This window comes from Saccopteryx leptura, chromosome 1 (genome assembly GCF_036850995.1).
Source record: "Saccopteryx leptura isolate mSacLep1 chromosome 1, mSacLep1_pri_phased_curated, whole genome shotgun sequence".
Classification (NCBI taxonomy): Eukaryota; Metazoa; Chordata; class Mammalia; order Chiroptera; family Emballonuridae; genus Saccopteryx; species Saccopteryx leptura.
Window position 1 is genome coordinate 169,636,411 of NC_089503.1, and position 13,148 is coordinate 169,649,558.

At 44.5% G+C, this 13,148-nt stretch overlaps 1 protein-coding gene across 1 annotated transcript in view; it reads right to left on the minus strand.

Annotated features, from left to right (window-relative positions):
- USH2A (usherin) overlaps positions 1–13,148 on the minus strand; it is a 538,690-nt gene that overhangs the window by 6,237 nt on the left and 519,305 nt on the right. The window contains exons 65-69 of the mRNA XM_066379924.1: positions 7,870–8,079; positions 5,151–5,389; positions 4,023–4,231; positions 2,915–3,091; positions 1,596–1,679 (exon numbers count right to left, since the gene is read on the minus strand). Of these exons, the coding sequence (XP_066236021.1) occupies positions 1,596–1,679; positions 2,915–3,091; positions 4,023–4,231; positions 5,151–5,389; positions 7,870–8,079 (919 nt within the window). The remainder of the gene's footprint in view (positions 1–1,595; positions 1,680–2,914; positions 3,092–4,022; positions 4,232–5,150; positions 5,390–7,869; positions 8,080–13,148) is intronic.

A 13,148-nucleotide genomic window follows, 5' to 3' on the forward strand; every position in this document is an offset into this window, starting at 1 on the left:
TTAAAGAGCAGAGGCTCTGCACATCCTCACACAGGGCCCTGGGGGGACTGCCTAAGGAAAGGCTTCCTTCAGCCACTGGACTTGCCCTAGATTTCTGCTCCTGTGCTGAGCCTTCTGCCACTGTGATTCTCTGCCCATGGGGCCGATGAAGGTGACTCGTGTGTAACGAGCACTTACCCTGTGCCAGGCCCTGTGAGGGCTTCACAGGACGAAGGAAAGGGCAGCAGGATCGTCAAGACTGGCTGTGGGGACAGCAGGGACAGTGGGACAGAGGGAGCCACGAGCAGATGGGGGAAAGGCTTGCAGGGGTCACTTGCAGGGGTCACAGCAGGCCAGCACAAGCAGCAGAATCGTGGTTACTGACGGGGAAGGCTTCAGACCATCTCTAGCTCGGCCGCTGTTTGGGCATGTGCCGGAGGCCGAGAGCAGGACGGACAGACAGACACAGCTGTAAATGCCCTAGGCACACTTCCCCCTTTTAGGACCACAACCACTGGGCAGGCCCACCTGGCACGGCCGCCCACCTCTCAGGGCAAAATTATGGGAAGCCTTCAGATGGGGGTGAGAATGTTTAAGGAGGGAGATAAGGTGACAAAACCGGAAATCTGAACTTCCTGAGAGAAGGGCTATTGCTCTGGGAACCTGAAGTCTCCTTCTGATAGCCCTGCAGTTAAAACAGGGACAGTCCCTTGACCTCTCCGGGGCTCTGCTTCCCACCTCGAACATGAAGAGGCAGAGTCAAAGCCCTGACTATGCTCCAGGAGGTCGTAAGTCCCCTGATTAGGACCAACATGTGTCTGGTTGGAGTAAAACAACCGCTCTGGCTGTACCCTAGAGGAGCTGTTTCCTGTGTGTGTGGAGCAGGGCTGTAACTCAGAGCTGGCCCGCTGCCCACTGGGCTCCTAGCCTGCTGGACCAGGGAATGTAGGGCAGCCTGCCTCAGGGACGCCTCCAAAAGGAATGGCCCCGGAAGGGCAGGGGGCCACACACACTACCTGCTCTTCCTCTTGAAGGCTGCCTTCAGGCAGTGGGGAGGGAACATTAGAGAAGTTCTATCATCACAATTAAAACAGACTGTGCACTTTAGTCGGACGACAGGTCTCGGAATTTCCTGTAACTTTTGCATAGTCCTCAGTGTTCCTTCCCACATCCACGGAAGCCTTTCTTTTCACAGTCCCCTTTCGTTTTAGGGGATGCCACCCTTTACTGGGTTGTGCTCAACTTGGGGTCCTGGTCCCCAGCATGAGGACCACCGGGATGGGCTTGTATCAGGGACAGAGTCCCGGGCCCTCCTGCCGTCTGGCTCTGCATCGGCCTGGGAAACTACGTACCAGTAAGCACATGGAGGTGACTCTCACGCGCACTTAAATTTCAAAATCACTGCTAAAGACAAACATCCAGAATGGGGCCAGGAGCCAACAGAAAAGCCACATTCATAAAAGAAGATCCAAGGAGGCCTGCTCGATTTCACAGCTGCTACTAAATAAGACGAGATAGACTACATGAGGGCGGGGGTGTTAGGTGCTGTGAGAAGTTTAACGTGGCATCAGACATGAAAAGTCTGCAAACAGAAGCTGATTTCATTTTTCACTCACCCAGGCCAGTCGAGGCGTCGTATTGGATCAGAGGTGTCCTAATGCTTCCTTCCTCTGTAGTGCATGTGACCTGGAAGAAGAAGGCTGGACAGAGGGTAACTGACTCGGTCATCCCCGCCAAGAACAGCGAAGAACGATGTGTCACGGTATACAGGGTCCCAGGCAAATGGAGAGGTTTTACCTAATTCTCAAACTTCTAAGTTTATGATTGTCAAGGAGAGTAGCTGTAAAGCAGGGTTCTGATAGCAGGTACATAAGTAACAGAACGAAAGAAGCTCAGAGCCCATATTGTAAAGGAAAGGAATTGGCAGAGAAAAGATGCTGCGTGTAGAGTATCTTGTTCTGCGGATGGTCCACACCTGTTCCTTTAAAACTTACAGGTGTGCCTTTCACTAAGTGACCCAGAGTGTCTTACTCGGCAGGGGAGCTCAAAGGGATCATGGAAATCAAATGATCTAAATACCACTTTGAACAGCCAGGGACCGGAGGGAGCGGCCAGGCCAGAGCAGAACCCGGATCTCCCAAAGTCATGCCAGCTGCCCTGGTGACCAAGAACTGAGACCACGGAAATGGGTGGCTCAACTGTATTAAAAATTCATCGATAACTTTCAAATAATATAAATGTAATGCTAAAGCTCACTGTTAATCAGCACTTTTAGCTAAAATAAATAGTATTTTCAAGGAAATGAAAAGAAAGCCCACTTTACCACTAATTAATTTACTGTATAAATCCAGATTGCTTAAAATGGCTTCATATCCATTGGTCCTGTGCCACACTGATCATTTCAATTGAAAAACAAGACAAACCGAGGTAGGACAGGCATGTCATTAAACAGACGAAAGGAATTTGGTTTCAGAGGGAAAAAGGTTATTAGTTCAGGAACGGATATGTAGGTGGGAGCCCGTTCTCAGGGTCCTTAGAGCTGAGGTGGTCCCTGCCTGCCCGGGCTGTCCGGGGCAGCGACACGCACCAGGCAAATCCCCGAGGTCCCTGAAAGTGTATCATTTCAGGATTCTCATTGACAGCCCACTTGTGGGAGCTAGTTCTCTGTGAACACAACCTGCCCTCTGGTCTGGTTCCTCTGTGGGGACACTGGAGTCACATGGAGACAGCTCTCTCCTGCATTGTGACATTGATGCATCGGGCAGCAAACAGGAAGGCAAATCTTCTCTGCTCCGAGCACTCACTTTTCCACCAGAGGTGGCCACTTCAGACATTTTAATAACATGCCTCCGCTGGCCACCTCGCAGCGTGACCATCTCATAACGCCAGGGAGCCCAGCGCCTTCCCCACGGAGAAGCAGACGCCTGGAACTCACTGCGGTCCGCCGTCCGCGGGATGTAGAGGGCGGTGTCTGGGCCACGGTACACGCGCTGGCCCCCGTCGGTCAGCACGAACTCGGTCAGCGGGCCGTTCAGGAGGAAGGAGCTGCTCCAGTTAACGCACACCATTGTCAGGTTGCTGTCCACTGTGAACGGGGCGCGGTACTGCGGCGCTGGGGGACACAGGGGAATGTCACAAAAAACGATTACCGTGTGTGTGTGTGTGTGTGTGTGTGTGTGTGTGTGTGTCTTTTTAAAAACCTCTCTTTTGGCTTTGCTGGAACGCTTTATATTGTCCTCAGTGTTTTAAAATCACTGGCGTTAGAGGAGAAAAGCAAGCCAGGGGGACGTCTGTGCTATGCTTCCTCAGCAGTATCGCACCTGCTCCTCCCCCAGAATCAATGCAGAGTGGTGTTTTAGGAAATAAAACTATTAACATACAATGGTTCTGCTCACTGACATAACCCTGGAGCTCCGTGTTGTAGCTTTTGCCCCTCTTTTAACAGGTAAAGTATCCTTAACACTATTAAGTACAGTAGATAGCTATTTTTCATATCAAATCGATATTTATTGCTACAAAGCCCCAAGGACTAGATGAAGTTAATACATTTTTTTTCCTCCCTCCACACTGAACTGCTTAGATGGTGAATTATGCCTGTTTGGCACCCATTTATTTTTAAAGCTTTTTCTTGGACCGTTAGTTTGTTTTCTCAGATAGTTAAGGAGCCCAGCAAGTAGCAATTGGAGTGTAATAACTCATTGCCCTGGCTCATCAGTCAGCAGCGCAGCCATTCGCACACAATCAGGCTTGTTCTCCTAAGGGTTATGTCATAGAGGAGCGACACTGTGAGCGTTTTACAGGCCTGTTCCCCCTTATTATTTTAGCCTCTTACTCTAACAAAGGAAAAAGAATCCTTCACTGAGGTGCATCTTTTTAATGAGTTATTTTTGTAGAAGCCAATGAGGAAATCCCGTACCATCTTACTGAGTCAGAAGGGATTTATTTCATGAGACCTCGCTTTCTCCACAATAAGCAGTACACTTTTAACAGCATTAAGATCCAAGTCAGTGATCTGGCTGATGGTGGCCCCTGTGTCTACTCACATTCTTTTTGGGTGGTGAAGCTGATCCATTCGGACACCGAGCTGCCCACCTGGTTGTGGGCCACAACCCTCAACCTGTAGGTGGTGTAAGGCCAGAGGTCCCCAAGGCTAGCGCTGGGCCCCGGCCCCCGGTACTTGGTCTCTGGCGGGCTGGGGGCACAGGGAGCGACTGCGTCAGGAAGGCAAGCCTGGTGGAGCTGGAGCTCATAGCTTGGAGGAGAATGGACCCATCAGGAGAGAGAGTGAGAGAGAGTGAGAGAGAGAGAGAGAGAAGGAGGGAGGGAGGGAGGGGGGAGGGAGGGAGGGAGGGAGGGAGGGAGGGAGGGAGGAAGGAAGGAAGGAAGGAAGGAAGGAAGGAAGGAAGAAAGAAAGAAAGAAAGAAAGAAAGAAAGAAAGAAAGAAAGAAAGAAAGAAAGAAAGAAAGAAAGAAAGAAAGCCATGAATTAGTTCAACTCTCTTGCAAAACTGGTTATCTTTTGCAAGAAGACATTTCGGGACTATAAGCTCTTTAAAATTTCCATTGTATAGGAAACTACTTTCAGACACTCTTTATTTAATGCTGTTGGACAACAGCAGCAAAATGATAAGAGAAGCCATGTGCGCACACACATTCTGTCCACCCAGTGACTAGTCATCCTTGCTGGCAGAGATAAGACATTTCTCTTTGTAGAAGAGACTCATAAATGTATCCTCCTCTGTTGAAAATGCAGAAAAACTCTTTCCCTCCCTATTATTTTCAGTGAAATAACTTCTTCTTTCTTTCCAGCCGTGGTTCCTTTCAACATTTTAAATTAGATCAAGTAAATTCTGACTTAATGACAGAACTTTCTTACATCCCAGTGGAGTCTACAGGACGGGTCATTGGAGAACCACAAGCAGGTGCAGCTTCCCTCAATGAGTGCTAACACATGACATCCTTTCATTTAAAGACAACCGTGTGGTTCTCCTTTCTATCCTTAGTGGATATTATGATTTCAACACTTTGCAGAAAGCATCACCACTGAAATTAATGCATTTGTCTAATTTGCTGTCGATGTCTGTTCAATAAGCAAGTCCTCCTGGGGCGAGCTGAGTGTGTCTGTATGCATGCCTTATTCTGGTTTATGAGTCCTTCTGGCTGGTCAGTTACCTGTGGATGACACCGTTGGGGAAGAGGGGGGCAGCCCACTGGAAGGAGGCTGTCCTCGAGGCCAGTGTCTGGATCTGGGGAGAGGACAGTCCCGCGGGAGGAGCGGGCTGTGTTCTCAGCTCCGCTGTCGGCCCCTTGCTGCAGCAGCTGAAGCAGGTGCAGGCCTCTACCCCGATGGCGTAGGTGGTAAAGGGCTGCAGGCCGTGGAGCGTCTGCTGGGTGGCCATGCCTTCAGACAGCTGCAGGACAGAGGAGGCTCAATGAGGCTGTGTCCAGACCACAGGCCAGGGACACAGGTCTGTCACATGCCCCACCTTCTTTGACTGGAGCACCACGCCAGGTAATCTAGGAGATGCACTGTGGATGCAGCTAGCATTTACCCTCAAGGACGTACCAACCCATTAGAGAGGCAAGACTGACACGTGCCCCAAAATGTCATAATTTCCCAGTTAGGAGTTTGAGGTGACAGCATAGATGTCACAAGGCATACACTGTCCACCACCACAGGAAGATACTAGAAAATGGCACCAAACACACAAAACATTATCAAACTCTGTGACCCTCAGAATGATGCCTTTTAAAAACTAAAATCTGGCCTGACCTGTGGTGGCACAGTGGATAAAGCATCGACCTGGAAATGCTGAGGTCACCGGTTCAAAACCCTGGGCTTGCCTGGTCAAGGCACATATGGGAGTTGATGCTTCCAGCTCCTCCCCACCTTCTCTCTCTCTCTTTCTCTCCTCTCTCTCTCCCTCTCTGTCTCTCCCTCTCCCTTTCTCTCTCCTCTCTAAAATGAATTAAAAAAATTAAAAAAAAAAAAAGAAATAAAAACTAAAATCTGTATTTGAGTTCTAGTCCTAGTCAACATTCACTAAAGCCCATGTTCTGCCATTGTTATTTGCATGCAATTTTGGGGTCAAAAAAGTCCCTCAAATCCATGTACAAGTTGGGTATAAGAGCTTGAAATACATACATATTTGATATATTTTTTCATAGTATAGATTGTATATTTTATGTATTTTATGTCTATTTAAGAGTTTGGTTAGTACATTATTTTTATTTATTTTTTACTTATTATTTACTGATTTAAAAAAATCTCTTTAAAGACTTTATTCATTTTAGAGAGGGGAGAGAGAGAGAGAGGGAGGGAGGGAAAGGGGAGGAGCAGGAAGTATCAATTCCCATATGTGCCTTGACTGGACAGCCCAGGGTTTCAAACCAGTGACCTCAGAGTTCCAGGTTGACGCTTTATCCACTGCGCCACCACAGGTCAGGCGTTCTTTGCTGATTTTAAAGGGAGAGGAAGTGAGTGAAAGACAGAAACGTCAGTCTAATCCTGTATGTGCCCTGACTGGAGATAGAACCCAAAACCTCTGCATACGGGGACGATGCTCTAACCAAAGGAGCCATCAGCTGGGAGACTAGTCCCTCTTTTTGTCTGAAGGTGATGGTTACATAAAAGATCATAGTCTTTTTTTCAACCATCCCTGTTACATTATAAACTTTTTGGTTAATTTGGAACAAATTTCCTTCTGCTTCTTTTTTTTTTTTTTTAACCTCACTGTTGTTTCATTAAGTATTCTCTGGAATAGCAGCCTTCAGAAACTGGAAACTAACCTTCACATTGACATAAACAACATATAATTAAAAAGAGTTATCTGTTACTGAAAAAAATTGCATACAATGCACTCCAAGTAGAGATTATTTTAGTTTATTATCATTTTATAAGCATGGATAATCAAGGGTTGATTGTATTTATATCGTCTATATTTACTGAGTATGAAGCCCTGTGGAAAATATGCAAATGTTTGTTTCATATCCAGCAGGAGATCTCCCTGTGTCTGAGAGGTATCTTGTGAATTATGTTTCAGTACCTGGTCCTCAGGCCTCTGAGGATTTCTCCACATTTGCCCGAATTGTTCCCCAAATTGGTCTTAATAATTTAAAATGTTATCCTTGGATCTGCATAATTTCTCTTTGAGGCCTGTGTGAACAAAGCATTATAATCTACACTTATTCGTGAGAAACACGAGTGGCAGAGAAAAGAGACTTCCTGGCACAGGCTTGCGGTCTCTTCATTGAAACAGTGCAGGAGCCAAAGGCTGGTGTGACTGTAGCTTCCCTGAGCCATCCCCGATGTGCCCCAAATGTGTGGATACACAAACTGTGGCCACAGAGCTCTGGTGACAGAGAGGTTCTTCAGTCTCTTCCAAAGGGCTAGAACTTTCTCCAAGTCACCAAAAGAAAGATGGAGTTTCCAGGGTGCTACCAGAGATCTTCAAATGCCAAAATAAAGAGTCCAAGGATATTCTTTGCTTTAGTTTTTTTTCTCTTTCATAGTTACATTTATACCACCTCCAGTGGCCATTTGTCTGCCCCTTGCTATAGGCCACTACTACATTAAGTGTTGGCCGTGCATTTTCTAACTAAATTAATTTGATGGTATTGTCTCTGAAGTCTTAGGTGGCTCACAATGTTTGTGGAGTCTTTCATACCTCCTTTAGCAAGTCTCTCCCTGAGCATATACATATTTTCTGTATGTGTCCTAATGCTCACCACTATTTCTCCTCAGAGGGACCTTTGTGCTACTAAGTTCACCACAGGGCCACTGGCAACAGGCAGATAAGAGAAAAGGACCAAGAAGAAGAAAAAGCAAGGGTGTTGCAGTTTATTTTTTTAAAAACTGGATTTTTAAATCCTGGGATGCTCTGCTACTCACCACGCTCTCTGCCCCGCCGGTGGTGTTGGAGAACAACCTGTAGAGACTGACAATGCCATTGGGCTTCCCAGGGGCACTGATATTGACCATTGCTTGGGTGGAAGAAACCGCATGAAATGTGGGGGCCCTGAGACCTTCCGGGGGGGCGGGTCCAGTCCTACATCGCATCCAGCTACTGGGGGCTTTCCCTGCTGAATTCACAGCCCAGACCTTCAAAGAGAAATCAGTAAGACCAGTCAAAAGCAAGATAACCTCAGTCTGAAAAAAAAGTTGGCAACCCAAAGCAACTGAACACGACAAACCAGATACACTTTGATCTTGCAACTTTGTGGTCACATGGGAGACTGGGTTCTTCCTCTGTTTTTTATTTTTAATTTTTTTGCCTCTGCCCATGTGAACACAGAGGGGGCTGCTTAGGATCCCTGATTTCAGAATGCAGCCGGCTGATTTAAGCCTGATGAAAACCTTCTGGTCCCTGGGCAGAAGGTGGCATGAGTTTTGTCTGCTTCTGCAAACTGGATGGCTCTGCAGACTAATAAAACTCAGCAATTCTTAAACACTGTCCCCACCAAATTTGCATGATAATTAGATTTTCCTTTCATCAAGGAAAGACTAAACATATGGAAGGATGTATAACCTTATTTATCAAGAACTATTTGTATAATTAAACACGAATATCCTAAAAGGTTGCCTTAGGTCATCATTTGCATGAGTGAGTAATTTGTAGAATGTCAGGTGCAATAGACAGAGTAGATGGATGTGTGAGTGTAGAGGGTTAAATTAGGCCCAATAACAGCCAACTACACAGTGATCAATCAGAATGATAGATCTAAATGGCAATACAAGAAGACTGCGTGTCTAGGAGTACTGGATTCCTTAGTAAGCTTTCATCTTGTGCAGTCTAACTTCAGGACAATTTTTTCCCCCTCATTTGGTATCTTCTATCTATTATCTATCTATCTATCTATCTATCTATCATCTATCTATCTATCTATCTATCTATCTATCTATCTATCTATCTATCTATCTATCTATCAACTGATCGATGGATCTATCCATCCATCCATCTATCCACCCACCCACCCATCTATCCATCCATTTATCTATCCATTGATCCATCGATCCATCGATCCATCCATTCATCCATCCATCTATTCATCCATCCAAATTTGCCATCAGCTTTTCAGGACATGTCTAGAAACATTGTTTGATTCCACAGTCCATACTTGCCAGGTGTGCAGTGTTAAAAAAAAAAAAAAAGCACACAGAACTTGCAAAATTTGAGACATTTAGAAAAACTGTAAAAGACTACTTTGCAGTGAGAGTTCAGTTTCATTTTTGTTTGTTTTGCTTTGGCATCAATAATATCTTCAAGAGAATAAACATTAGAGAGATCTTTAGTAGTTAGGCCAGTTCCTGTGAGTGTTTCCATACATTATTTTTTTTTGGGGGGGGGGAGGTGGATTCTTTTGTAAAAGTAAAACTTCTGACATTGACTTGCTTTTGGGTCCCAGCGAAATGCACATCTCCAGCCTCTTGCTGACAAGATTGCCAGAAGCCCCTATTTAAAAGCTATGACTAACCTACCTATGTAGCAGAAACTGCCCTTTTTTAGGACTCTCCTCATTTGCATAATAATTACCTACTTTAGTATAAACTCTACACTTTATGAAGCACTTTAACATAGGCTTGCTAGCTGACTTAGCCTGCACACCACCACTTGTAGGGCGGCTGTGAAATGTATTATTAGCTTACTTTTACAGGTGAGGAAACCCAGGCTCCAAAAATGTCACTTTCTTGTTCAAAGTTACAGGAGTTATAAGAACTGAAACTAAAATTCTGCTCTCCGATAAACACTTTTATTGCTATTTCCAAACAAGTTGTGTGTTTGAGTCCATATGCATAAATAAGTTACTCAGAATCAAGAAAGCTAAATAATTGGTTGTATCAGGTGAGGGAGGCTGAGTTTGAAAGGCATGGAAGGTAAGAGGAAAGACACGCAGGAATGAGAGAACCAGGCTTCCTGGAAACAGAGTCCAGGTCAAAAGACCACTGTGGCTGCTTCCCATCCTCTAGGGCCAAGGTCAGTCTCCAAGTGGATGTTACTGAAGAGGTCAGATTTCTGGATGGATAAGAAAGAGTCCCTGGCTCCTCCGTCTACTCCAGACCAACCTCATTTACTACAAGTATCTTTCCAAGGGTAGGGGGGACGTTACCTATTACACAATGAGTAAAAAGGTTTAGAAAGAATATACCTTATTTCCTCATGTGTAAGACACTTCCATGTATAAGAAGCACCTTAGTTTTAGGGCCCAAATTTTGAAAAAAAAATGTATTATGTAAAGTTTTTTAACTCAAGTTTTATTCATCATGAAACTCATACAACTCCTCATCACTGTCAAAACTCCCATCATTAGCTTGTCCTCATTTGTGTCTGATGACGAATCACTGTGTTCAACACTGAGCACAAAAGCAAGCGCAAAAAAGCAGGAAATGCAAATAAAATAATCTACCACCACTGTATAAAACGCACCCAGTTTTCAGACCCCAAATTTTCGGAAAAAGGGTGCGTCTTATACATGGAGAAATACAGTATTTTGGGGGAAAGTATGTAACATAAAGAGAATATATCGATACCAAATTCTTTGCCAAGAGTAAGGCTTTGATTGTTGATGTAAGGGCATGCAGAAGTTTAATGGGGGTCACAGCAGTTGGAGAAATCATGAGGAAAGTGAAAGTAGGCATAATATAAGAAAAAGTCCGCCAGCTGTCAATCAATTACTGAGCACCAATAAGAGCAAACGTGCAGGCTTGACATAAAATAAGCATTGTTCATAGAAAGTGCTTAGCACAGTGCTGGTCTGGATGATGGACGTTAACGTTGCTTTCCTTTTTAATGTAGACGGAGAGTCCTAATAACCATCACTGCTTTCTAATGCTGGGTTGGTAGATAGGACCGAACCTTACTCCTTCCTGAACTTTTACAGGGTGGAGTTCTATTTCCAAATGTGATTTTATCCATGATGATTTTTAAAAGATACTTTGAGCCTCACCATTATAATGTTTTGCTGTATTTCTTAACAAATATTCTCTTCTAAAAACTAGGACATAGGAAATTCCTCACCCCTAACTGGGAATGTATCTAGGGTCTACTGTCTTTGTCTTTGACAGGAGACCTTCCTACTATAGTGCTCTTTTTTTTTCTTAGTCTTTCTTTTCAGTATTCAATCAATTTGAGATCAAAATAGCATTCATATAAATCAACATGTTTATGCAAAGCAGGATCAGCCTATTTACATGAGCCACTGTGAAAATGAAAGCAGTTACAACGAAGAGAAAGCCAACTGAGATAATATGCATTATGGATTTTACAAAACTCGAACCACAAGGCAGTATTTATGTTAAACCAAACCACCAGAAGAAAAGGTAAAAAGAAACCGGCTGTCAAGGTAAAAGACCTTTGCCCAAAAGTCGCTGTGGATTTTTGTATCAACCCAGGTAAACAAGAGCTAACAGACTGAAGTGTGGTTCAGGGTTCAGAATAAAAATACAAACAGATTATGCTTATGATTTCTACTGAGAAGCAATGGCCTCAAGATTTGGGTCCTTCTTTATTATGTGGAGAAAAAAGAAGCACAGATCTTACATGGGGAATTTTGAGCAATAAGCCCTGACCTTTTAAATACGAATGAACTGATAAAAAAATCAAGAAACAAAATATCTCATGAACAGACACAGAATTACCTACTTTATCTATCTTCTATCTATCCATCCATCCATCCATCCATCCACCCACCCACCTACCTTTTACCTAATTTACAGTCCAGTGCTTTTGGCTTGTATCCCAAGATCCCCTCACAGGATCACTGGAACATAAACATAGCGTGTATGGGCTGCTCGTAGGTAAAAGGGACATTATTGGGGAGGGAAACGAAGTAAGGTTTACGAGTTCTATGACAAGAGAAATAAAAGTAAGGATACTGTTCATCTTTGATTTATTCAGAGTACCTTTATACCTATAGGGTTTAGCAAGTACTTGCCCACATGCATGTGTGTAGAACCCCCCACTGCTCCACACAGACACACAAACACACAGTTACTACAACTGCAAGAGTTAGGAACTTCCTGATGAAGAGCTGTTCAAAATGAGGACAAGTTTAGCACTGGCTGAGCAGCGGTGCTTTCTCCTCTGAGGGTTTAGTCGTAGAGATGACAAGAGTTACAATGTAAGAAGATGTCACAGAAAACACAGGCTAACCATGTGAAGAAGTATAAAATAACCAAAATCATTTCACCACAAATTCTACCACTGACTGCTGAAATAGTAGATTGAACTTCTATATATTTGTTTCCAACCTAAACTAAAAAAAGAAATTTAGGGACAATCATCATTATGCTACTGTTCACTAAAAAATAGTTTTTTATTTACTCTCCGCAGCCCAAGGACTAACTAGCTGCATTGCGCCTTAATTTTTTTTTAATTACGTAAAGTGTTAGCATCTGTCACCAAGCTGCCAAAAGCCACTGCCATGGAAACAATGGCTTATGTCTGTCCTCTGTTGTCAACAGCCTCTTAGAAATCTCCCTTTAGAGAAGTCGGCTGGTGTGCTCCCTGCCTACAATAAAAAAACCATTCTGGGTACCAGCATCAGACTTTATGATGAAAAAGTTTGGGACCTGCCTTTTTTAAACTATTCCCATGTGCTTTGTGGGCCCGATATTGTTGAGAAACACAGAGGGCTGTTTTCACAAGAGCCCAACATAGAACACTACATTTTTCAGTGATCGGTCCTGAGTCTCTTTTGAGTTGTACTCTGCAGTGCCTTTGACATTCCCTTCAGTCATTCAAATGAGTACAAAGAAAACATCTGTTTGAATACCTTACAGTCACGCTGACCATCACAGGCTTGATAACAGTGGCCGAGGTTCCAACGGGACCAGAGGTCTCTGGCTTTGCAGAGCAATCATTTGCCTCCTACCCTCCCAGTTTTTGCTACAGGTGCAAATTCCTCGAAACACTGATATTTCTGGACCTCACCAGGTCTATTTTCCCCTTGTAGCCCGGATGAGTAGTATGCTAAATGCTGTCAAGTTCTCTCAACCCAACACTTCTTCTGACTTTACTCCAGAAGGAAAGTAGGAATCTAAACAGAACCTGCGTAATACTTCTATGAAAAAGAGAAGGGGCCACGCCTATGGAGAGGATGGGGGAAGGGGAGCCATCTGGGAAGCTCTTTCAGCATGGCGGGCGGCCGGGTGCCGCTGTAGCTGTGCCCACT